Raw genomic sequence first — 27,897 nt, 5'->3', positions numbered from 1 at the left:
CTCACATCCTCATCTTCACCTCTTTTCCACCTCGTCCACTAATTCCTCCTGCACCTTCTTGTCTACTTATCCATTCACATGCATTTTTATCATCTTCTCCTCCTTTCACCTTATTGACTCTCCTTATCTCCTTAGTTACTCATCCCCTCCTCATCCTCTCACCCACTTACCTCCACACTTGTCAGTAAGAATAAGTGCCTGGGACACTGAACCTGTTTGTGTGTGTTTTTGTGTTTAGTTCCAGAGAGTGGTGCACCTGGCAGGCCAGAAGGCGTGGCGTGTGGGAGATTTATTCAGTTTAGTGGCTCAGTTCTGTCAGCTTCAGCAGGACCAGCAGGATGCGGGTGGAGTAACACTGGGCCTGTTTGACTGGCTCCTCAAAACACAGCGCTGACATACACACGTGCAAACACACACGCTCACTCACACACAAAACCTCTGCTGTCCCATTCAGGTCTGCAGTTTACCACAGTTTAGTGATTTTCCTGCTCCAGGTTTGATCAGACCAACAAGGACTGTTTTGAACTAAAATGCTTGATTTCAGAGCAACAGTGTAATCAATGTTTTTACTGTAGAAATGCTGAAAGATTGAGATATTTCTGTAACTTGTTTTAAATGTAGTTTAGTGAGTTTATGTGAAGGGAAATCCAGATAGCTGTGGCAGCTCATCTAAGAGATCAGATGCCCTGTCTAAGTGTGGGCAGGGGCTCTGAAGCTGTGGCTGTGTCCCAAACTGCACACTTCTGTACTAAACAGTTTGTAAAAGAGTGTAGTAGCATCAGCAGCTCATTCATCAGTGTGTTAAGCAGTGCAGCAGTGTGTGGGTTTGGAGTGTCACTGTGAACGAAAAACAGAATTTGTGTGATTTTTTTGTTTTTTTAGTGTTAAGAGGAAAATCACTACACTGTGACTGACTAAAGCTGGCCTCTGAGACAGAGAGGAGGAGGGTATATACAGTGCTTTCGGACAGACCTCTTCAGCTCAGAAAAAAAAAATATTATATTAAAATTATTATAAAGCTGGGTTTACTGCAGAAACATTTTCATGGTTTACAGTCATAATTAGTAACTGTGACAACCCTAATGTGTTGATTTAAAGAACTAGTATTTTTACATTTTCAGTGATGAAAAACTGGATTTCTGAGTTGTAGTGTTGAGGACCGTCTGGACGCACTGTCAGGGCTCCTTTTTCCACAGTGTACTTTTTCAATGTTTACCCCCCACCTCCTGCATACACACTAATTCGCTTCATTACTGAACACTCTGTGTCAACTGAGAGTCCCGTCACTGCCCCTCTAGAGCTGACCAACTGCACCACACTGACTACAGCCTTAGTATGCCAGACCTGCCAACCTGGTTTAATTCCAACTCTCCACATTACCCAAGACATTAGCCCCTATTAGAATATTAGTGCTGCAACTGATCATTATTTCTATTTATTAGTGATTTAATGAATATTCTGCCTTCTTCAGTTTCTTTGCTGTAAAATCTATGCCAATAAAAGCATGAGACTCATCTGAACATTACAGAGTGACCCCTAACCTTCATGTAATGTACTACAGTCTAACATTATTAAATAGTTGTTTTTTGCAGCACTAATATTACTACCAGCTACACTGCCAGTCAAACGGTTTAGGAACATCATAAAACAAGATGCATGCAAACAAAGCTGTATACAGCTGTAATGGCTATATATGCTTGTGCAGGCCTGAATAAACCTGTATACACCTCTCCATGTCTGCATACATCTTGACCTACAGTCACAAACGTGTATAACCAGGTAGACACCTGAACACTGCTGTATACACTATTTTGTAAACACCTGAACCAATTCAGATACATTGAAAACTCGTGTAAATGCCTACACATGCCTGTGTACACGTACACACCTGCATATACCGATTAAGATCCCCATACCCCTGTACACATCTATAAATACCCCCATTACTCATCTCCATACACCTGTTTACACAGGTACACATTCATACACATCTTCATTAGGGGTGCAATGACTACTCGACTGAAATTGATAACTAAATATCATGGCAGTTTCTCTAACTCGGAAGGTTGAGCCGTAACAGTGTGGAATACAGTCTAAATAGTCGACTATTCGATTAAATCAACAGATTATTTGGCTAGTGAAAGTAGTAGTATGAAGTAGTCTTCATACAGCATCTCCATACACCTATCTACACATCTATATGCCTGTATACATGTCTATACACACACACACACACCCCGCTCAACAGACAGACAGGACCTCACCTCACAGCTGAAGCGTGACGGGAGGATGTCTCCCTTTAACAGCCGCTAGTTTTACAGACTTCCTGCATGGCCAGTCAAACCTACATACAACACACAACCAAACAACTGATCCAAGAAAAGAAAAGGGACATTTACAGCCATTTAGCCTTGTCGTTTTGTAGCCTGAAGATTTCTACAGCATGATAAATCACATTTCAGATGCACCGGATGAATTTTTATCAATAGAAGTAGATCTGAACATTAATGTACATGAATGAAATGAATTTCACACTGAGTACACACTAACTTACTGTTAATGTTTATAATGATTCTGAGTAAAAACACCCCGATCCACCCAGCACAGAGAGTATTTAGCTAAAGTTTACTTTTGCAAACACTTACACTTGTTTCTATTGTACCTTTAAGACTGAATTCTGTGTCAAAGTTTCCTGTGTGAAATTAAAGAAGATTTAAAAGGCTTTATTTTGGCTAGATGTAAATAGTCTAGATATTGAGCTACTGCACCTTTTGGGCTGCGAGATGGAAGCCCCCGATTTTGGTTTCAGCACTTACAGAGAGATCTATAGTACACACAGCAGAAATACATCTGGAGTACAGGTAGATTGTGGTTAGAGTGTGTCTAAAAAGTACGGTAAAAAGTACAGTTTTTGTCGTAAATATGTCAATGTGAAGTCCGATGTGTAAAGGTTCCTCTGCATAGTCTTGTAATAATAGTAAGTGTTTTAATATCAGCATTGAAAGCACACAACCGTCCAATCTGTGACTGTATAACTGAATGTATTTATCTTTTCAAGAATCAATAAAACAGATGACGTATGTTCACTTTGTGTGATTATTTCTTCATTTGAAGAGTACTATATTTCACATTCACTATTTCAACACAAGCTGCTTTTAGTCCTTGTTCTACACAACAGTAACTTAGTTAGAGAATACTGAAAACAAACTTTCACAGATTGAGAAGGGTGTGTGATTCAGGTGTGTAGTTAAAAAAAAAAACACTGTTGCTTTAAAGAGCAGTCCTGCAAAGCAGAGCTCACACAGAGAACACACACACTGATCTGGAGAGAAAGGTCACAGCAGCTCTGACCAGGCTGGATCAGAACACATTACTGAACAACTACTGCTCAATTCATCAGACATGTCCTGGAATTTCCTACAAAATCCAAAACACTCTCCTCAGCGCCAGATCCGGCAGGTGTTATCCTTACTGCCTGCAGAGAGAGGAACAACCAGGATTTCATTTACTTCCAACTGTGTGTGCGTGTTTTATATATTTCAAGGACAGAGCTGTATTGACTAAGACAAACTTACATATACACAAGGTATATTATAATTACATATAGATCCTTAGATATACAGTTATTCTCAAATATGTGGACAGTGACGATCTTTTTGATTTGGAACCTGCATGTTAACCAAATGAGATGCTAATGAAATGTATACTTTCAGGATTTCTTCATTTTTCAGCCTTATAATTGTCTGTTTTACTTCCACTAAGAGCTCCTTTGTGAGTTTACATCAACAGCTTCCACATGCAAATACCACAACTGCAGACTTTTTACCTGCTTAAATTATGGATTAACAAGGGACTATCCCATGGAGCCCATAAAATGAGGAGGCTTTGTAGACAAATGGTTGTAATTTCTATTTTTCTATTTTTATTACATTTCAGTATTATCCTAATTGTTTCTTTTAAAATCCAGTGTGGTCTAATGCAGAGTCCAAATCATTAAGATTGCATCACTGTCCAAATATGCATAAGCCTAACTATATATAGTACATTTGGGAAATAAGTTTAAAATATAGTAACGTAATTGTGTAAAATCAATATGATGATATATGCAAACTTGTGTGTTCAAATATAAAAAAGGCTGTATGTATAACTATGCCTGCACTGTTTGCTACTATTGTCTTTTTCTCCATGATTGAACTGTGTGTGCGTGCATGTGTGTATAATTGCCTGTAATGATGGTGTCTCCGTAGTAGTTGAATGCGCAGGAGAAAATCTCGTCAGTGTGTCCCTCCAGCACCTGCAAACATGAGCCGGAGCTTACGCTCCACACACGCGCCGTCTTATCCGCACTGCCCGTCAGCACACACGTCCCCTGCGGGTTAAAACACACCTAATAAGAAAAGAGACACAAAGACAGACAGAATCATTAAAGCAGCCTAAATCACACCCATTTACCTCAGGTTTGGTGCTTTTAAAGGTTTACAGTGGAGTTATTAATGAAGCTTATGTGGCCTTATATAAGTATGGACAGCACAACATCTCACAAAGTAATGCCACCACAGTTCAGACACCTCTGCTGCACCACACATCCCTGTATGTTTCAAGACGTAACATGCCATTTTTCAAGTTTTCTCCTTAATACTGCTTTTTTATCTCCAGTTTTTAAATAACTTTAACAGTTTTCCCTCTGCTTATATTGTAATACTGCCACATTTTATAATGAGATGTACTCGAGACGAAACTAATTGTACTATGCCAGCTCTATTGTTTCTGGTCTGGATCAAGTCCAAATACCACTTTAAACTAGGGATGGGTAATATAAAAAATATATTTGCTTGATTCTCCATTACGATTTATAGTTCTTACATAACATTAAAAAAATGTATTTGTAAACAGACAGCACTAACTTAAAGTGATGCACAAATTATTGCTTTCTTTACATTCAATTTAAGATGTTTTTTGATGGTGTAAAGCACCCTTTAACCTTACAGCTTTTGAGTTACACAAGATGCAAACAAAAATGTCCTTGTATTTCAGTTTACAGAAGTGTAAAATATGTAAATCATGGCCATAAAAGAGTTCCTTACAGGTTTCTGACAGAAGCAAATGTCTATCAACTGAGATTCACTCTGCAGCTTCTGTAAAGATGTACAATCTCCATTATCCTATACTTGATTAATAAATAAATTTGATTAACTCCCAGTCCTACTTTAAACATTTTTCATCTTATAATCTTTATCAGTGTGCTGATAAATATTCTCTCCCAGCAGCTCGGGGTTAAAATGGACTGTGTGTCTGTGACCTGCTGTACCTGGAGTAATGGGCCGGAGGTTCTTGACCTGAATTTGTTCTAAGAGCCTTTTATTATAAAGCTGGAACACAGATTGTGTGTGTGTGTGTGTGTGTGTGTGTGTGTGATAACCATTTTACAGGAAATGGAAATATTCTGGGCATCGTGACAGGGAGAAAGGAGGAGAGAATAGACAGAGAGAGAAGGAGAGAGAGAAGGGAGGCATCGTGGAAACAGATAAAAGAAGATGACATTTGGTGTGTAAAAATAAAGTCTCCCTCATGACGACAGGAGTGAGAAGGAGGTGTCAGAAAGAGTGAAGAACTGGCAGTGAGAGAGAGAGAAAGAGACAGGTAGAGATAAACTGTAAGTGAGTGAGGGACAAACAGGAATGACAGGAAATGAGTGTCCGCTGAAGGAGCAAGAAAAATAGAGATATGATAAAGACAAGGAAAAAGTGATGGGTTTATTTATATACAGTACCAGTCAAAAGTTTGGACACATTTAGTGATTTTTCATTATTTTAAAAATGCTATGCATTGTGGATTAATAATAAAGTCATATAAATTATGAAAAAAAACAGAGCATTAAGTGCTTCACAGAGTATTGTTTGGTTTGTTTAACACTTTTAAGTTACTAGATGATTCCTTATGTGTTCCATGGATGACTACAGTATTAATTTACAGTTCAGATGTAAAATAAAAACAAATAAAACCACTGGGACTGGTACTGTGTGTGTGTGTGTGTGTGTGTGTGTGTGACACTGTACATCTGTGCACACTCACCTTGGAGATCTCTCCTTCATGACCTTCCAGTTTACACACAAATTGGAATGTCTGTGCATCATACACTCTTGAAGTACCTAAACACACACAAACAAAACATCATGGGTCACCCGTATTTTAAAACATAGTAAAATATATGTAATAATTTCCTTATGTAAGATATATAAAAATTTAGCTGCAGTCCGTACAAATATGTTACACATATGTAAATATCTATATGCAAAAACATCTTTATATCTTATATGTATAGCAAGTAACTGTATAGAATATGCCACAAATGTATAATATGATTTTATTTGTAAAAAAAAATCACTTGCCAAATCACTGTAACTTGAGGATTTTATGCTGGAAATGTATAAAATCCTACACTCAGAGCACGGCTATAATGGGAGCATCACGAGCACAGACAGCTGAAGGAACTGCCCCACAGGCCCAGACAGAGGATGGGGGAGGGGAGGAGGTTGTAAGAAAAATGTGAGAATTTCAATGTAAATGCAAAACGACAGAGTGGAGTGATGGAGAGAGGACAGAACAGTGGGAGAAAAAGAGAGCAGAGCAGAGGGTGAGATGATTGATAGAAAAGAGAAAGAGAGCGAGGCGATTAGGAGTAGAGAGAAACCTGCAGCATGAGGGGAATTCTGAGGTAAGAAGAGAAAAAAATATGGAAGCATGTTTGATAATGACTGTATTAATGACTACAATAACACTGTTGACTAATACTGACTGTACAAACAGTGATCACAGTAATAATGACTATGATAACAGTGATGACAGTCAATATAACAGTCTCACAGCTTAACAGCTCAACTGTTATCATAGTTATTATTACAATGAGAATAGTGATAACTGTAATAATGACTGATAACATTGATTACTGTATTAATGACTGTGATAGTGATAGCTGTAATAATGACTGCAATAACATTGCTTATACTGAATTTTAAAATCAGTGATGACTAATCATGACTATTATAACAGTGATGACTCCAATAAAGACTGATAGTGATAACTGTATTATTGACTGCAATAGCATTGCTAATACTGACTGTAAAAATAGTGATGACTGTAATAATGTCTAGGATTACAGTGATGACTAATCGTGAGTATGATAGTAGAGATGACTATAATAATGACTGCAATAACATTGCTGACTAATACTGACAAAAAAGAATGACTATCATGACTATGATAACAGTGATGACTGTATTAATGACAGTGATAGTAATAACTAATAATGACTGCAATAACATTGCTTAAAAATAGTGATGACTGTAATAATGACTAGGATAACAGTGATGAATATAATAATAGTCATGACTGTAATAATGACCATCATAGCAGCGTTGGCTTTTACTCACTGTAAAAATATTGATGATTTTAACAGAGATTAGGATAACAGTAAAGACAAATACTAAGAATCAGCTTTTTATCTACCTTAACATCACAGTTTAAGTGACCTAAACTCGACTGCTGTGTGTGTGTGTGTGTGTGTGTGTGTTGATGGGTTACACAATGACGCTGAAATTCTGTTGTACTGTAGTGTGATTGCTATAAAAGATAATTTTGACAGACAGAACTGATCCTGAAGGAAAGGAAGATGGTAATGAGGATAAAGGTGACAAAAATAAGGAAGGAGGCTGATCTAACCATCAGCTGAAGCTGTAGCGATGAGTTGACCTTTAAAATTAAAACAAACATCCAGAACTTCATCATTATGACCAGTCAGGGTAGCCAAACACCGACCACCTTCAGCATCCCAAACCTACACACACACACAAAGAGAGAGAAAGAAAAACAGATAATTCAAACCCAACGGCACACATACACACGCACACACAGAAAAACAGAGATTTTAAACCCAACACACACATAATTCACTGCCACAATCAAGTCATTCTATTGAACAGTCTATACAGCACACATACGAAATATTAATGATCTTTTATGGAGGACTGAAGTAAATAGCTTTGTTCCAGTTCGTTCTCCTCTGAGGAACATTACTGTCTCCAGAATAATTAATACTGTGAGTCATTCAAGACAAAGAGAGGGAGCAACTGTGGGGAACAGAGAGCGAAAGAAGGTTTTTTATACCAGAAGAAGTTATTTTCTGTGAGAGTAATCAGTCAAACTAAAAATCAAGCAGAGAACGGTGCTGGTGTGTGTTTGGGTGTTTGTGAGTGTGTGTCTACTACTGTCCGAGGACACATTTTTTATTTTTACTTTAAAAACAATTTTAAAAAATAAATATTTGTGTATCTTGTGTGTTTTAGAGCATAATTAGGTGTATGTGGAATCCACACCAATTTCCTGCCCTTGCTGTTAGAAAAATGACACAGAAAAAATACATAAGTAAGCATGTATTAAAGTTAAGGATGCACCAGATATTTGGTAACCAAAATGAGTGAAAATGGTCAGCTTAAGTGATAAAACAAAATATGTCATATTTCTGTAAAAATGATTTGATTTCTTGTTGCATTTTTTATGTAACAGCAGCAGACCCACACTCTTTCCGGTGACACTAAATGTCAAAGCCCTGCTGTATACAATGCAGGGAGTGTGGGAGAGAGCCAGCGAGGAGCTGACCAATGGCAGTCTGCCTTTTTGTGTGTAAATTTTACTTACATGTTGCACAGCTAAGGCCAATTTATGATTAGAATAGCACTGCTGATGCATATATCTATTGCCTCTATTTTTCCCCAAATTTTCCATCTAAGAGGTTCTATTCCCCCAAAACCATTTAGGACTAGCACCTAGTGTAGCGACCTAAGAAGCATGTTATACAGCAGCTCTGTTTTTGTTTAGTAAAGATTAGTCATTTAATTAAATCGGCCAATCATGTAAGCAATGCAGGATAAACATAGGGATTGATTTCAGCCAACAGATGCACACCCGTGATGCCAAGAGGACCAGCCTGGCTTGGGGGAAGGCACCATACCATAAACAGCCAAGCAGCAAACAAACAGTGGCGTGGCGCCTAATGGCTCTTTATAAAAGACCCAGAGCCAAAAATGAGCAACAAGTTGTTAACTAAAGATGTGGGCAAGAATATTGCTAGATATAAAAGTAAGTGTGTGTGTGTGTGTGTGTGTGTGTGTAACAGACCTTGCAGGTTTTGTCCATCGAAGCTGTGACGATGAGGGAAGAATCCCAATTGAAGTTAACACTGCTGATCTCTCCCCTGTGGCCTTTCAAATTGTGTACTAGTCTTCAAACACACACACACACACAAAAAATCATCTATGATTTTCAAACAAGGACTGATGTTCTTTCTAGTTCTACAGCGTCCCCCTGGCTCTTTGCACTGTGGGTGAGAGTCTTAAAGAAGAAAGGATGAGCAAATATTTACTCAGAAGCTCCGAACCTGATCTCAGCAACGGTCAGTGGGAGCCTTGGTCAATACTCGCTCATCTTTACTTTCAAAACTCACTTTGACCTCTTAACTTAATGCTAGCTGTTGTTTGGTTGTTCCTGAAGGGTTTATTTGAAGCTCTGCTCATTGCGCTATATGTTGGAAAGGAATTCATAAGACAAGATTCATTGTCCAGAACCTCAAACATGCTTGAAAAAAATAGGTGCATCTGCAACAGCAAGTAAAATCACATCACTGGACCACTTGAACAACACAAGTTGCCCTTACAGACGTACAAAGCATTTCTCGTCTACAACAAGAAAATCAGGCTGAAGAAAACTGTAGTGTGCATTATCTAACCTCAGATAAAGTGCTAAAGTTAGCTCTGTGAGTCTAGCAGCTCTTCAGCAATTATACAGTCTATTACCACCTCAGCAATTACTCCTGTAAAGAACATATTACATATGCAGGTAAGTGTCTGTGCTGCACTGATGCAGATTTAATGTACTCCTTTTTTCAGAACTACATCACTGGTGAATACAACCTCCATCACTATACAGTGTTTCCACAACACACAGTTGACTTTAGATGTTTAGAATTTTATGAAACATCATAAAATCGCAATTACAAAACTCTACAGGGGGCTTTTAAACTGAAACTCTGTATTATGATAGTACTATAATAAATTAAAGCTGTATCCAGGCTGCTAAAAGTCACAGCAAATCACACGGCAGCAAGTATTTTGGTTGGGAAAAAAATGCTAAAGCTAAGATAGCTCAGCTAATGTTACCATCCTAGCTCTGTACAGCTTGTACCTTTCAGCTGGAAAACAGCCACTTTTCGAAAAAGTAGTAAAATGATACCAATTATGATAAGTGGTGCTGAATGCTTAATTTCATGTAGTTTACACAAATACAGCACATTTTAGGGCTAGGGCTAGGAGTTTGGAGGAACACTAAGCATGAATACAGAATTCAGTAGTTGTGAGAAAGTAATGAGTGTGTTTAAAAAACATTTTATTATAAGTGTTGCTTAGCCAATTCTATTTATTAACAAAACTAATAAGCAGTAACAATTGCATAATGTATACAGTGATGACAGGACAATGAAAGGTCAAGTTAAAATATGTTCATGCTGTAAAACTAGCAAAATGATACACACCTGCCTGAAGGAACGTCCCACACACTGACCGTGTGATCAAACGAGCCTGTGACCAAACGACTCCCAACAGTGTTAAAGGAGAGAGAGATTATTTCAGCAGAGTGACCCTGTGAAAGAGAGAGATACTGAAAGTCATCAGTCTTCAGTGGAAGTATTAACACAAAAAGACGTGTTCAGTTTTGCGCTAGAGAGAATATAAATGGAAAAAATGGTAATTTCCTCCAATTCATCTTGGTTTGAAAGCTAATTTATAATTTAGATTCACAGAGGAATAACTGAAAAGTTAAGTAGGGTAAAGGTGACACGCACACATACTCACAGACGCACATTAAATAGCAGTATAAATGGTAGAATGTGTGTACAACATAAGAGACACTCCAAACCACTTTTTAACTTTATTCTCTTTCTATTCCAGTTATATCTTACACATCACTCACAGCACCTATACCATCCATATGTTGCACACCATCCATACCATCTATAAAACCCATACCATTCACACCATCTATAGCATCCTTACCACCCATACTATTCTCACCACCCAAACCTTTATTACCACCCATACCATCCAAAACTATCTAGACCATCCACAATATCTATACCATCCAATACTTTCTATAGCATCCACTCTATACAATCAATATTATACTTACCACCAATACCATTCACACTATCTGTGTCAAACTCAAGGCCCGTGGGATAAATGTGGCCCGCCACGTCCTTTAATGTGGCCCGCATTTTTAATGTGGCCAAACATTTTAATAAAAGTTAATATTATGACTCGTGTTTGATATAATTTTTTTATCACTTGAATAGTTTGGTCCTTGATTGATGGAGTTTTAAAAGGATTTATAACAGAGCAACAAGCAAACATATTTTCTCAATGCAACTGTAAAGTTTTAATTGAATAAGTAATACATTCAGAGTCATTTAACATTAAGGAGTAGTTTATTCACTTTATAATATATTTTGTTACATTTATAAGTTACATCTGGCCCTTTGAGGACAGCCATTATGCCGTTGTGGCCCTCGGTGAAAGTGAGTTTGACACTCTTAATCTATACCAACGCTATCTATACTATCCAACACTATCTATACCTTTCACACTTTCTATAGCATCCTAATCACCCATATCAATCGAACCTTCCACACTTTCTATACCATTCACAGTATACCATCTATACCATCCAACACACTCTATAACACCAATACCTTCCAATTCCATCCTTACCACCCATAACATTTACCCCATCCAAACTATCTAAACCATTCACACATTTTTCACCTGCATCTGTACATTCCATACCATCTATACAATTAAGTTGCCCACAGCATCCTTACCAATAATCTTCACCATTGTGCCATGCTACAGCAAAACCTTAAGCAGAAATGTGTTAATTTTTACCATTTTTAGCATTTACCCTTTATTTTTATAACAAGTTTTCTATATTTATTCTACTTACTCTATCTAGAACATCTACATGAATTACATCTATACTATAAAGTATATGTGCTCTATCTATTCTATCTACTCCACCTCTGTTCACCATCCATTAAATATATTTATGTCATCTATAGCCTACTTTCCATACCATCCTTACCATCTACCATCCATGCCATCTACGCAACTCATATTATTAGAACACGCTTATCAAGTCTGAGGGACCAGGAGATTCTACCAGTATCATTTGATTCATCCATAAAATATGTACCATCTACATTTATTATCTATATCTATATTTATTAGTCCATATACACTACCGTTCAAAAGTTTGGGGTCACATTGAAACATCCTTATTTTTGAAGGAAAAGCACTGTACTTTTCAATGAAGACAACTTTAAACTAGTCCTAACTTTAAACAAATACACTCTGTACATTGCTAATGTGGTAAAAGACTATTCTAGCTGCAAATGTCTGGTTTTGGTGCAATATCTACATAGGTGTATAGAGGCCCATTTCCAGCAACTATCACTCCAATGGTACTCTAATGGTACAATGTGTTTGCTCATTGGCTCAGAAGGCTAATTGATGATTAGAAAACCCTTGTGCAATCATGTTCACACACCTGAAAACAGTCTAGCTCATTACAGAAGCTACAAAACTGACCTTCCTTTGAGCAGATTGAGTTTCTGGAGCATCACATTTGTGGGGTCAATTAAACGCTCAAAATGGCCAGAAAAAGAGAACTTTCATCTGAAACTCGACAGTCTATTCTTGTTCTTAGAAATGAAGGCTATTCCATACGAGAAATTGCTAAGAAATTGAAGATTTCCTACAATGGTGTGTACTACTCCCTTCAGAGGACAGCACAAACAGGCTCTAACCAGAGTAGAAAAAGAAGTGGGAGGCCGCGTTGCACAACTAAGCAAGAAGATAAGTACATTAGAGTCTCTAGTTTGAGAAACAGACGCCTCACAGGTCCCCAACTGGCATCTTCATTAAATAGTACCCGCAAAACACCAGTGTCAACATCTACAGTGAAGAGGTGGCTGCGGGATTTTGGGCTTCAGGGCAGAGTGGCAAAGAAAAAGCCATATCTGAGACTGGCTAATAAAAGAAAAAGATTAAGATGGGCAAAAGTACACAGACATTGGACAGAGGAAGACTGGAAAAAAGTGTTGTGGACGGATGAATCCAAGTTTGAGGTGTTTTAAATCACAAAGAAGAACGTTTGTGAGACGCAGAACAAATGAAAAGATGCTGGAAGAATGCCTGACGCCATCTGTTAAGCATGGTGGAGGTAATGTGATGGTTGCTTTGGTGCTGGTAAGGTGGGAGATTTGTACAGGGTAAAAGGGATTCTGAATAAGGAAGGCTATCACTCCATTTTGCAACGCCATGCATACCCAGTGGACAGCGCCTGATCGGAGCCAATTTCGTCCTACAACAGGACAATGACCCTAAACACACCTCCAAATTGTGCAAGAACTATTTACAGCAGAAGCAGGCAGCTGGTGTTCTATTGGTAATGGAGTGGCCAGCGCAGTCACCAGATCTGAACCCCATTGAGCTGTTGTGGGAGCAGCTTGACCGTATGGTACGCCAGAAGTGCCCATCCAACCAATCCAACTTGTGGGAGCTGCTTCTAGAAGCGTGGGGTGCAATTTCTCCAGCTTACCTCAACAAATTAACAGCTAGAATGCCAAAGGTGTGCAATGCTGTAATTGCTGCAAATGGAGGATTCTTTGATGAAAGCAAAGTTTGATGTAAAAACAATGTTATTTCAAATACAAATCATTATTTCTAACCTTGTCAATGTCTTGACTCTATTTTCTATTCATTTCACAACGTATGGTGGTGAATAAGTGTGACTTTTCATGGAAAACACAAAATTGTTTGAGTGACCCCAAACTTTTGAACGGTAGTGTATATATATACACACACACATCACACCAATATACTGTACATACAATATCTTTATCATATTTCCCTATACTCCAGCTATACCAACCATATATCTATACATCTATACTATCTACTTCACCAATCCCACCTCTCCCCATATATCATCTGTCTTGATAAATTCACCCTTCATTTTTACTCTTCACACATCAGTCTGCACAGTGTGAAAACCACATGATGCAGACACAGGCTTTATACATGCATTATGTTAAGTGTGTATGTGTGTGAGGGTATTTGCATTACAAAACCCAATGTAAACCAAAAAGCAATGCACAATATAACCCAGTGCACAGTGCATAACACACACATTTAGTAAGTATGCATACAGAACACAACATGCAAGGGACAGAGTGTTCAATTACGCACTAAATGGAAGCAGCCAATGATTAAATAAGTGTCATTAATCAGTGCATGCATGGGAGGCTGTCCACTCAACGCAGGAGGAGAATTAAATCACTGAAGAATTTAAAATGCCAATCCAAACCCTCCTGGAGGAGATACAGAGCATAAAGTGATAGTTCAGTGTCCATGTCAGACATATATTTGTGAACTGTACTGATGTCTTTATTGAATTACATAAAATCAGAGTGTTTTATAAAACTTACTGCATTTGCAAACTCTACTAATAAATGTTAAATTTTTTTTGTAATCTTTTGTAGTCCCAATGTTCATACTGTGGAAGTACTTATTTTTAATCCTTTTACAGGTACAAATTATGCATATTGGCAACAATTTAAACTGACAATTCAAACCACAGACACTTCTCCTAAAATTTCCAGTGTGTAGGTATCCCAATAATTTTGTAATTGTGTAGGTGTTCTAAAACCTTTGTTTCTATATTTTATGTTAGTAGTGTCAGCACAGCTGTCACTGATGCAATACCAAAACATTTTAACATAATTATCATTGACCTTGCTTAAATCATTTACCGCTTACTTCCTATGCAGCATTTATATAATTCATGTTATTTAAATAGACACCCGATAAATGTTTCATTTAAAAATAAATATTATATTGTGACCTTGGCTGAAAGGGATTACTGAAAATATTCTACTTTTTAATGTAACCATTTTTACAAAATCATAAGAGATATAGATTTAATAAATAAAAAAAGAATCACTCAATTTGGCTGTAAAGTAACCAAAAGTGGCCCCATACAATTCCACACCTGCTTTTACCCACTTACTTAATTTTGGTAATTTTGGCTAATTCAGTATGACAGAATAGTGTTTCATAAATTAGAAAAAGGAGGATAAGTGGTGAAGACAGAGAGTGATCAAACGGATACTCACAGACAGGGTGGAAACCTCCACACCACTCTCCACATCCCATAATTTAACTGTGGTGTCCATGCTGCCTGTGGCAACCAGTGTACTCTGAGGGTTAAAGGCCAGGCACACCTGATCACACAAATAAACACATACAGTAAATATTTCATATTTTAAGGTTTTACCATATTTTATAATGTTTTTTTTTATTGCACCAGTCTTGGGTTCAAAATGATCTCTGCACTACCCGCAACACAACTGCATGTATACCTTATAGAGAACCTTACTTTGAGCCTTGTATCTGTATAAATACATGTGCTATCCCAAAAGGGTGATTAGCAGAGTCTCACCACAAGCATTGCACTGCATTATTGTACATATAACAAACAATGTGAGGAATCTACTATAAAGGCTCTGAACATATCTAATTAATTACATATTGATGCAATTGTATTTAATCAGTATAGTCCTCAGACCTCTAACGCTGTTCATATTCTGATAGTGGAAAAAAGGCAGAAAATTGAATACTGCAGGGTTTTTACTCCTAGTAACAAAACACACTTATTAAAAAAAACTTAGGGACATTAGCATATATGCAAAAAGCTTTAAAACCACATAGCAGTAATACACCCACAAACACACACATTAGGGTTTATTTTAACTTATCATAAATGCGGTTTATTGGGGTTTGACTGTAATTTGTTTTCATGAAAACCTAATAACTGGGGCCTGAACAATTGCCTAAAAGATATATTCTTAATTCAGTTCAATCACAGAAAACGTGTAAAAATGATAAACAGAAAAGCATAAGTTTCTCCTTTAGCAGTGGCTCCAACAAAACTCTGAAAGCGTCATGCTGCACTGGGCACTAGTCTCTACATCTGCGAAGAACGTACTACAGATTATTAGTAAGAAGTTCCCAGCCAGATTTGCAGTTCTCCTACTAAATTGAGCTTGTTTTTGGGTTACTTTCAAATGATATAAAACCCCAAAAGACATACTTGCACTAATAATTATACAGACAAAATTCAATTAATAACAGTATGAATATGAAACAATTTTAAACAAAGTAACAAAGTTTTAAGTGTATTTCACAGCTCTTTTGTCATTCATATCTGTTTTGATTTAAAGAGCCGACTACAGACTACTACTAGACCATGAGGATTTGCCTACAGACCACTAAAACGTACTCCGGGGTACTAGAGGGGTAGAAAGCCTCCAGCTGTGGAGCAGTAGATCTGTGTTCTCTGGAATGATTTCTGGGAAGAGTTGGGGTTTTGGTGATGAGGTGGACTGGTTGTGATCACCACCACTCTTGTCACTGAATGTAATCAAACCCTCCCAGCAATACTCAAAAATATAGTGAAAAACAAAACCAGAATAAACTTTTTTTGCCAATAATTTTGGAAGAAACAAATTAACAGGTAGGTGTCACAATATTTTGTCCATAAACTGTATACCCGGAAACGTGGGTGAATATTTTTAACTCTAAATATAGGTGTTGATAGACTGTAGCTCTTCTTCAGTGCATTTCAGTGAGTTTAATGTGATTTTGTAAAGCCTGTTTAAACCTCACAACAGTCGCTATTGAAAAATACATAAGTAGGTGGAGCCTAAATAGAGCACAATGTAAAAGTGGAGTTACGTACTATTTCTGCAGTGTGTCCTCTGAAGGTGTAGAAACACTGCCCTGTTTCCGCACTCCATAAGCGGCAGGTTTTATCAAAAGAGCCTGTAGCTATCTTATCCCTGCGAGAGAGAGAGAGAGAGAGAGAGAGAGAGAGAGAGAGAAAGAGAGAAAAAAAGGACACTGTGCTACTGTTATGACTCAAAATGACAAATGCTCTGACCAGATAACAGCCCAGAGCTGCCCAGTCCTGCAGAATGAGTGACTGAGTGTGTTTGTGTGTGTGTTTGTAAGAGAGAGAGAGAGGCCCAGCAACAATATGGAAGGAAATCTGTTTCACAGTAATAGAAAGCATCTGAAAATCTCAGCTGTGTTGAACATAAGGTTTTTAATTTCACATACTAACTGTTAAAACCTCAGTTTCTCTCTAGAAACCTTTATATTAAATCATAAACAGTAAACCTGTGGCACCAGCTGTGCCCACCCTAACCTTAGTGACAGCCTGTCTCTCAGCAGAGACCACTCATTATAGTCCAACTGCAATCACTGATGTATTATTACACTGCTCTCTATAATCTATTATCATCTCTATAAGCTATTATACTCTATATGATCTGCTGGGTTGATCATATCTGTATAATTAATTTTATCAATAAAATCTGTTATTATTCTTGGGTCTCTATAATCCATTATCCTCCACATAACCCACTGCTTCCTGCTATCACTTTTATTATCTGCATTATCTATTGTTATGCTGCTATCTGTAATGTGTAACACTGCTTTTACAGTTCATGGCTGATTTGTACAGTTTATCTACCCAGGACTGTATTACCCTAGAGCTCAGTCAGTACTGTAGATTTACTTCACTGTAATTATAGTTGGCATTTGAGTTTTACCTGTTTTTAATGCTGCAATTTAGTGAGTTTAGAACATAGTGTACTGTACTGTGACAGGCAACTAGGCTGCTCTTTAATTACATAGGGGCCCTATGATTTCCACTAGGGTTGCAACGGTATGAGATTTTCACGGTATGATAACCGTCTCAGAAAATACCACGGTATCACGGTTATCACGGTATCACAGTTTGTTACATATATTATTAAACTGACCCTTAAAGAAATTACAACAAAGGTTTTTGTTCAATTAACTATTTATTGTAGAAACCTGGAACAACTATATAGATAATGTCTCCTTAAAAAAAAAAAACTGTACACCATTAGGTGAAGGAAACCAGGTTTTTCCACTACTCTTAAGATCATTAAGGGTGTATATAATTATATATATATATATATATATATATATATATATATATATATATATATATATATATATATATATATATATATATATACACACACACACACACACACACACACACACACACACACACACACACAAACACACGTGTCACACATTACATGTCCTCTAAGAAGTAAAGATCCTGTGTTTAAACTATTCAGTACAATTATTTAAGTTTAAATTATTTAATATCTGATAAACTGAGCCTGGGTCAGTGTCTGATCAACAACTGTTGTAAACGTCCGTTTTACTGCCAAGTTGGTATATAACCAGATAGAGGGGATTTATTTCTGAGTCTGGTTTTAACACATGAAAAACAGGCACGTCAGAATTTGAAAATTAACGCATGTAAATGAATGGCGTCTTTCACATCCAGTCCGGCGAGCACCTTTACACGGACACGTGAATTCATCGTAGCACGCACTTCACGCCTGTACCTGCGTGCCCAAATTTCGGATAACTCAGCGCTTTTGCGGGCGCTTACCGCATGGGTTGTGCACGACTACAAAGAGATTTTATTTATGTTCAGATTAAAATTATAAGCTAAACACATACTTTGCGCTGCACGGCGGGGTGGTGTTCTCGGAGATGGGAGAACAGGTTTGACGTATGTCCACCTTTAGCTGTGACTTTACGCCCACATTGATTATAAATCGGATAACCATCCTCGGGTGCGTTCGGCGGGTCTCTGAAATAGTCCCACACTGCTGATTTTAGTTTAGCCTTTTTTTAGGCGGACGGAGATTTGTTTAGTCTGATGCACTTTCTGCTGTTCTCACCGCTGTGTGCTGAGCAGCTGAAGCGGAGCAGAGTTGCGCATGCGCGGGTGAGTTTCTCCGCTGGCTTGCGTTTTACCGGTAATAAGCAAACACACACGGTATGATAACCGTGCATTTTAATACCATGGTATACCGTGAAACCGGTTACCGCTGCAACCCTAATTTCCACAATGCAGAAAACAGGGACAGAACCACTGAATCGAGGAATACACACGAAAATACACAGAACTATAAAATCTAAATAAATGACAGGGAGTGACCGGCACTGTAGCCTAATGATGGTGCTCTAACCTTTATAACTGAAGACCAGAGTAATGTCAACACATCAAACCGCAAAACTTACTCGATTACAGCACTATAACATCATTTTGATATAAAAAAAAAACGGCCATTAATTCATTTCAGAATTGAGCCGCTATAACTGCATTCTGGTGTTCTAAGGTTAATAACTAAAGACTCCAGTGAACTATAACCATAATCCACATATCATTACAAACCACAGAACCTATCCACTCTAACCAGCACACTGACATTCAGTTGTTATCAAATACCTGCAATCCGTTCTCTACCTTCAAACTGCTTGAAGTTCAGATCCGATTTATCTTGGAATGCCACTATTAACTATTGGATTTTAAAGAAAAGACCTAGGATCCACTATCTTGCTGTTGCCAAAAGAACTGGTCTTCCATGTGATGCCCTAAAAACAAATATACTTGACCTTTATACATTCAATCTTTAAGTATGCTAGCTGGGGTGGACTGGAAAGGGCACAAAAACGATGCTGCAGGATCATCGGCATCCCATGATCATCTCTTCCACCACTCAGTGAAAGGCATGATGAGACTACTCTGCACATCCTCACAGATATACTCAAGGACAAACCATCTACTCTACATCCTGCCTACAGCTTCAACATCTACTTACTCACTACATCAGCAGCACAGATATGTAGTATAAGCAGAACTAAAAGACATGAAGTCTTTTATTCCTTGTGGTCTAAATTGCTTCCTAAGTGACATTTATTTGTTTTAATAAAAGTTAATTGTTTCTGCTAAATATATAGAATTTTGTGTGTTTAATACATTTCAAGGTTCACTGCTGAAAAACAATGTTTATATGCTGGTGTGTCCTGCCTTGTCAAATTTAATAAATTTGACTGACACATATCATCACTATCATGGGCAACATATTGTGATATCGTTTCTGGACATTTCCTTGACGGGATTGAAAAATATCTCAAAACTAGATTTTTTGAAAAACTGCAAATCTACTGCCCACTAAAACATTTACTAGTGAAACAACTGCAACCATGCCCAGATCAGGTTGTTTTAATAGATTTAGCCCAAATGCAGAACAACAGCTACTGTGCTAAAGATCATTCATATTTGTGTGTTTAGTGCAGTAGTTGTGTGTTTAAATTTTAATCCTATACTGTGAAAGAATTTTAAATTTAAAACTAAGATTGGATTCTAAAAGAACTGACAACCACTATCTCTAAATAAAAGTCCTGACATAAAAAGGTTTGGAACTCCATGTTTGGAGAGAACAGTATGTTTTACAATGTTAAAAAGTTTCAGTTTAAAAAAATAAAAAAAAAACACCCAACCTGTCTGGGTTTAATCACGTTTTTGGTAAACAGAAGCAATTGGAAAGATGCTATTTTTGTTTGAAGTACCCCTTTAAAATATGACACTAAAAGAGAGAGAGAGAGAGAGAGAGAGAATGTGTGTGTGTGTTTGGGGGTGTTTACCCGTAGGGGTTGTTGAATGCGACGGCATAAACAACGTTTTTGTGTCCCTCCAGCGTGTGTAGTTCAGTTCCTGATGCCGTGTCCCATATTTTACACGTCCTGTCATAACTCCCTGTTATAAAACTGACACACAGACAGAAAAGGGGTGGGGGTGGGGTAAAGGAGTGTGTATATAGAGGGGCAGCAGGGGATGAATGGAAGCGGGGGGCTGGAGGGTGCTGGGGGACATGAGCACTTCAGATAAACTCACCTCGACCCTGATTTATTGAAGGCAACATTCGTCAATGGCAGGATATGAGCCTGCAGCGTCTGGAGAGAGGAAGAGAAAGAGAGAGGGACAGAGAGAGAGAGAGAGAGAGAGAGAGAGAGAGAGAGAGAGAGACGGAGAGAGAGAGAGGAGAGAGAGGGAGAGAGAAAGGGAGCATTGGAGAATAGTGTTTATCCTGACTGTATAATTTCCATACAGAATTATGTCTTTGATTAAGTCTTTGATCTGTCAAAAAACAGAAAATACCACTTTGCCATCTACTACCATCTGGTGGCCATGGTGACAACTGCAGACACTCAAATGCAGGCAAAGCAAATTCATTTAGAAAGTAATGTTTATTAAACATTAATATTCACTCCTCACTTGATTTATTATTTTATTTTAATGTATTCTACATACTATTTTTGGAAGAAAAGGCAGCATGTGCTCTGGACCCAAGGGGAAAAGCCCCAACTAATTCAGCAGTTATCAGCAATAGGTCCAAAAGTCAGGGTGAATTATGGTATGGGGATGTATCAGTACCAGGGTGTCACGGTACAGAAAATTCACGGTTCGGTTCACACATCGGTATAAACCCCATGGTACGTTTTCGGTACGTTTTCAGGAAGGTTGGAGGAAAAAATAAAGAGGCTGGGCTTTTTCTATAGCCACACCTTTATTAACTTCATAATAAGAATGAGTCTTCATTATAACCATGTTTTGTTTTTTTGATGGAATGTTCTAATGGGGCTCGAGCTCCTTTATTAAATGCTTAAAACCAGGGTTCTCTCCTACTATCACAAGAGGCTCCATCTTTTGGCTCTTGTTTGAACAAACAAACAATGAGCATGATTGTGGCGCTTTATTAAGAACAAAAACAACAGCAGTGCTTTAACTGCTTAAATTACACATATTGTTTCCTAAGCATATAACTAGAAAGGAAGAGAGAGAGCGCACACAAGTGAGAGAAAGAGGGTGCATGTGTGTGAGAGAGAGAGAGAGAGAGAGAGAGAGAGAGAGAAAAGAGAAAGAGAGGGGGGATGGGGGTGGCGCACGAGAGAGGGAGAGAGTGCACGCATACCGTGGATTTGTGCATACCGAATCGTGGACCCGTACCGTGGCGGTTCGTAAAGAATACACGTAACGTTACACCCCTAGTCAGTACTATTCAGTGACGCACTGTTAATGCATAAAAATAAATGGACACCTTACAGCAACATGTGCTGTTTTTCAGATATCGTATTTTACATGGATGCCTGTGCCTTTTTAAACAAGACAATGCAAAACCACTTACTGCATTCATTATTACAAAGGCATGGCAGCAGAAGAATAATGCTACTTTAAAAGTCAAAATTGTGTAAAATCCTGTAAAAATAATCTACTTCATCAGTCTACATGCTTCTTTCACCTTCAGTTATGGCTCTGTATGTCTCAGCTTGTTCATAAAAGCATGTGTAAAGCACATCTGTATGCAAGTGGTGTCTTAAAGCATGAATTACATTTACTTACTGTACAGGGAGCCCAAGAACAAGAAATACCAAATCTTAAAAAAAAAATAGTGCAGCTTTAACTTTAACAGAACATCATATTTGATGTTAAATGTATTAGAGGTTTGAAGAATTTAATGTGAGCAGCTGTGATCAGGTATGTGCATACCTTGAACAGGTCAAACTTGTGGTCGTCTGGCTGGCTGAGTTTATCTTGCAGTTTTTTGATCAGAAACTTCACCTGCTCTTCTCGAGACACAGTGATCAATGGCTCAAGTCTCCTGATCTCCAGCAGCACCTCATTCGCATCACACCTGCAGAACACTGGCTATTAGAAAACCCTACTTGTGTTTCCACTCAGTGGACACTTTATTAGAAACCCATGTATTAAATGAAATGACATGAAACTAAAGTTTATTTATATAGCACAACAAATGATGCCGCAGTATTACAGAGATACAGGTTCAAGTCTCTTATGAATAAGCACCACAATCATAGTGGCAACAGTGTCAATGAAAAAAAAAATCCTCATACTAAGAGAAAGAAACCTTGTGCTTCCACTCACTGGCCACTTTATTGGAATCCCCTGCCCTGTTCTCTCACCCACTGTAATCACACAGTATGCTGCAGTTAAGCTCTCTTACAGAAGGTGTATCCCTTGGGGGTATTACCCCAGCGACACCTTGAATCATACAGAGATTTTAAAGAGTAAGTAGAAAAACATGTTCTAAAAGGGTGTGAGAATAATTAATAATTAAGTAGCTCATGTATTTTGCAGCACCACTTTTGTTTAAGACAATAAAACTTACTCTGGGGTCAAGTCCAGCAGGTCAATGGATTTAGTCCTCAGCTGCCCTCCTTTTTCAAAGTCCAGGATTATTCCTGAAAAAAACTAACACGGTTTATTTCACTGTACAGTGGAATGTTCAAGGAGATTTAAGCAGAGCGCCAAATAAAATATTATTTTTTATTTTCAATAGATACAAATACTGGAGCAGTGAGTAACAGCACTTTGAGATACATGGTAATTTTATTGTGCAGGAGCTCCTCCAACCCAGGAGCTGTTCTAGTATAAACAGATTTTTCTCCATGCAGGCCAGCATGAGATAAGCATTTAACACCATGCTGTTAGTACCCACATTTACTACACAAAGCTAAGTTTGTTACAGTATTACAGGACATACTGATGGAAAGGGAAGTAATGCAATAATAAAAAAGAGCCACATTAAAAAGTAAACCAATCATGCCAACCCACATGCCACACCAGGAGCAGATAGTTTCCACACCTGCAGCAGAAGCAGTTGCTGTAAGCGAACCCCAGACCCCCGATTTCAGGAGGACCAGAGCTTGGTACTCTGGACTGTCCCCAAGCTCAAAATTAGCTTTCACACTTGAACAAATGTACTGAAACTGAAACAAATGTAGTGAACCCTGGTCCAGAAAAGGCTAGTGTTCCCTAGAGAAGAATTCTACACACTTTTTTTTAAACACACTTTCATGAAGAATCTGACATTTACCATTTTTTTATTTCAATAGGATTCATCATTACAGAAGCACAGTGGCCTACAATTTTGTGGTTTAAAAAAAGATCATAATTTTGATGAATACTTTTTGTCAGATCTTTTCTCAAGCACAAAAAAAAATCAATTCTTATCTTTGTAAGTAGTTGAACATTTGCCAATTTTGTCATGTCACTCCTCTGCTTTGTGCTATAACTTGGCCTCTACCCACTCCCTAAGGGAAATGGTCAAAACCAGATTTGCACCCAGAACCCTGCATTTGAACCCTTTCAAGTTTGCCTTGATTTGACTCACCACCACTCGAGATGTATGAAAGACCAGATTTCAGACTTTTCTCTGTACTTGAGTCGAGGTGGTGGAATGAACAGTGTTTGAACAGCAAAATCGTGTTCTACATTCATGTCAACTGAAGACCTGCCTCTTTCGAGAACACTTAATAAAGCACGAACATCACATCCATTAGGCCTACAGTGTTGTTGCATTTACACAGCTTTTAAGCTTTTAGCACTTTTTTCTTGATGTTCTAAACAGGTTTCTACATACAGTAGTTTAATAATCCATACTTTCAGGTTCTAGGAATGATACATATAAATATTATGTGGCTCAAAGCTCAAAGGGGGCATTTTGAAAATTAAAGTGAGAACATTTAGTAGCTATTGCTCTGGATAAGAGATCCTGGTAAATGCTATACATGTTACTGTAATTATGTACTGAGTAACTTCTATAACTGCAGTGGAGCTCCGTAGAACATCCAGCAACTGTAAGCACAGGAACTTAAGTGTGCTGTTAATTTAAATAAATGGAATTAAACAAAAAAATGAAGCATATGGCAACTTTGTATATTGATAGTAAAACTATTGCAATTACTTTAAGCAAAATCAAAAAACAAATCAAAGAGATGTATTTTATAATTAAAAGCGCAATTTATAACTTAAAATTTCCAACTACAACAAATCTCCTTTTCAAACAAAGATCCTTTTAATAATGTCATTAAATTCTAAAGTGTTCATAGTTTATAAATACTGTTTAATGTGAAGCACCTGCATTGAATATGTTTTGTGAAATTATGTAAATATTAATAGTATCAGCACCCAAAGAAAAAATATTCATTTTATTCTATTAGATGTATGTATATGTGCAAGAACATGTATAACATGGAGTATATTTGGCAATTTATATTCCTACCATATTATTGTTGAAAACGTACTAAAATAGTGTTTTTTTTATTCATTGCACTGGTAGCTAAAACACTTTTGCATGTTGTGGGTGCTTCCTTGCTGTAAAACTAGAGATTTAACTAGAGATTTAAACTTTAATGATGAATGTGAATAAATGCTATAAATTTAGATTAATTCGATTAGATTCATTAATTTGGATTAGCAGTAGCACTTCTAAAAACCTAAAAATCTGATATGATAAAAAAAGGTAAAAAAATCATAAAAAAGTGAAAGTGCTCCTCTTTGGCATATACAATTACAAAGTACTGTTAGTTACCTCACTTTTATGTATTTATTTCTTTTTAATATAATGTTACAAGGCATATTACGACCAATACATTAAGGTATACAAAGGAGTCACAAATGTGCAAAACCATATATAATAAAGAGTATGTTTGTTAGTTTATATTCTTACCACTTTATTCTTGTTTTAAACTTCCTAAAACAATGTTTTTTTTTATTCATTGCCCAGGTAGCTAGAACACTCCTGCCTTTTTTGGGTGCTTCCTTGCTCTGAAATTAGATAATTAATCTTTGATAACGAATATGATTAAATGCTATTAATTTAGATTTATTTAGTGTCTACATAATTACTAAAAACACTATTATAAAATCCAATATGTGACAAAAAAACTTAAAGTGAATATGAATGTGCTTAACCCTCTATGGCACAATTACACGTATTTAATTTAAATATATTTGTACAGGGCCTCTCGAGCTTTCAAAAATTATATTTTTCCTCAAAAATATATAACGTTAATTTATGCCATAGAGAGTTAGCTAGCTACGTAACTAGTTACATACGTTAGCAGCATCCAAACATCCAAACATTTAATTAGAAGACAAACTTTATTACATAAAACTGGTCTTTAGTTTAAAACTCTAAACATAACATGCGAAAAACAGGTTTAAAGTAAAGAACACTGGACATTATTCAATATTTCTGAGTAAAATTTATATTCCTACCATATAATTGTTGTAAACTTACTAAAATAGTGTTTTTTTTTTTCATTGCACTGGTAGCTAAAACACTTTTGCATGTTTTGGGTGCTTCCTTGCTGTAAAACTAGAGATTTAACTAGAGATTTAAACTTTAATGATGAATGTAAATAAATGCTATAAATTTAGATTAATTTGACTAGATTAATTAATTTGGATTAATTACAAGCCAGCAGCACTATTAAAAACCTGAAAATCTGATATGATAAAAAAAAAAGTGAAAGCGCTCCTCAATGGCATATACAATTACACAGTACTGTAACTGTTACCTCATTTTTTATGTATTTATTTATTTTTAATATAATGTTACAAGGCATATTACGACCAATACATTAAGCTATACAAAGGTATAATAAAGAGTATATTTGTTAGTTTATATTCTTACTACTTTATTCTTGTTGTAAGCTTACTAAAACAGTGTTTTGGGTGCTTCCTTTGCTCTGAAACTAGAGAATTAAACTTTGATGATAAATATGATTATATGTCATTAATTTAGATTCATTAAATGCTTACAGAATTACTAAAAACACTATTAAAAAATCGATATGTGACAAAAAAACTTTAAAAAGTGAATATAAATGTGCTTAACGTTAACTCTTTATGGCACAGTGTACACACCATACTTTACACGCATTTATTTTTAATATAAAAGTTACAAGACATATTATAGCATATATATAACTTATATATATATATATATATATATATATATAAAACGCAAAAAATATATATATAATTCAAAAATTATATTTTTCCACAAAAAAAATATAATTCATGCCACAGAGAGTTAGCTAGCTAAGTTAGCTATGGAGAAACGTTAGCGTTAGCTAATTCTAGGTAAAGCAGCAGCATCCAAACATCCAAAAGTTTAATTAGGAGACAAACTTTATAACATAAAACTGGTCTCTTGTTTGAAACTCTAAACATGCGAAAAAACAGGTTTAAAGTAAAGAAAACTGGACATTATTCAATACTTCTGAGTAAAATTAGCCGTTTAATTAGTTTCACCTGCTGACTGTATAATTAACTGGCATTAGCTAGCGCTAGTACCCCTGGCTAACCGAACTCCATTAACAAACTTCTCCTCAAACTAACACTTTCTAACGATTAAACACCCAACCCAGTGGTTAAACTCGAGTATAAACCGCGAGGAAAGTTAATAAAGCGCGTATTTAGGTGTGTATTTGCTGTTTTAACTCTTACCTGGAGGATAATATCGGATATGGAGCTGTTTGAGTCTCATTTTCCCCTCAGCCGCTTCAACCTAAACATTGTCACCACAGCGACAAGCCAGCGGCGCGCGGAGGTCTGCGCATGCGCACTAGCACAGTTACACTAATGATACTGTACTATAGTGCTATAGTACTATACTATAGTAGTACAGTGTTAATTAATCTAAATAATATGTGAATATATATAAAGAACGGCTGCTTTATTTTTCTATACATTTCTTACAAATATGTTAAAAATATCTGTAGATTGATTAGTATATTATATAATAGTATTATAATGATAAATATTACAATATTATATAATGTATTCTTTGTTTTTTTATAGATTTATTTAAATATTTTATAACTAAAACCTTTTGTAATATTCTTTTATTTTATTTACCCTTTTTGCAGTTTTACATTGCATTTCTACTTCTAACTTTGTATTATTTGTTTTATTTTTTTATTGTGTCTTATTTTAATAGTTAATAACTTAATGTTACTTAAT

The 27,897-nt window shown here is 36.7% G+C and overlaps 2 protein-coding genes across 10 annotated transcripts in view; one reads left to right on the top strand and one right to left on the bottom strand.

The window, feature by feature from the left end:
• LOC103046465 (SPHK1 interactor, AKAP domain containing) overlaps nt 1-3,086 on the top strand; it is a 152,969-nt gene extending 149,883 nt beyond the window's left edge. For all 9 annotated transcript variants that reach the window (XM_022679453.2, XM_049483237.1, XM_049483239.1 and 6 more), the window contains one exon: nt 239-3,086. In XM_022679453.2, coding sequence (XP_022535174.2) covers nt 239-394 — 156 coding nt within the window. In that variant the 3' untranslated portion in view covers nt 395-3,086. The remainder of the gene's footprint in view (nt 1-238) is intronic.
• daw1 (dynein assembly factor with WDR repeat domains 1) lies at nt 3,083-27,483 on the bottom strand. Its single transcript, XM_022679465.2, has 13 exons — nt 27,382-27,483; nt 23,252-23,324; nt 22,612-22,756; nt 20,959-21,017; nt 20,709-20,831; nt 16,903-17,002; nt 15,278-15,385; nt 10,583-10,689; nt 9,175-9,277; nt 7,720-7,834; nt 6,073-6,149; nt 4,225-4,387; nt 3,083-3,475 (listed from the first exon to the last, which is right to left on the bottom strand). Exons 1-13 carry the CDS (start codon nt 27,419-27,421, stop codon nt 3,441-3,443), a joined length of 1,248 nt encoding a protein of 415 aa, XP_022535186.2. The 5' UTR covers nt 27,422-27,483; the 3' UTR covers nt 3,083-3,440.
• Nucleotides 27,484-27,897: the final 414 nt, after the last annotated feature.

The sequence above is a fragment of the Astyanax mexicanus genome, chromosome 9 (genome assembly GCF_023375975.1).
Source record: "Astyanax mexicanus isolate ESR-SI-001 chromosome 9, AstMex3_surface, whole genome shotgun sequence".
NCBI classification, from domain to species: Eukaryota; Metazoa; Chordata; class Actinopteri; order Characiformes; family Acestrorhamphidae; genus Astyanax; species Astyanax mexicanus.
The sequence above is the reverse complement of the archived record's forward strand: the minus strand, read 5'-3'. Positions and strand labels throughout refer to the sequence as shown.

Bases quoted from the DNA above. Each gene is read 5' to 3' on its own strand.
- daw1 (XM_022679465.2), bottom strand. From the start codon at position 27,421: ATGAGACTCAAACAGCTCCATATCCGATATTATCCTCCAG. The intron at 22,757-23,251 runs GTAAGTTTTATT...AGTGTTCTGCAG, and splicing joins CTGCTGGACTTGACCCCAGA to GTGTGATGCGAATGAGGTGC. The intron at 21,018-22,611 runs GTATGCACATAC...TCCTCTCTCCAG, and splicing joins ACAAGTTTGACCTGTTCAAG to ACGCTGCAGGCTCATATCCT.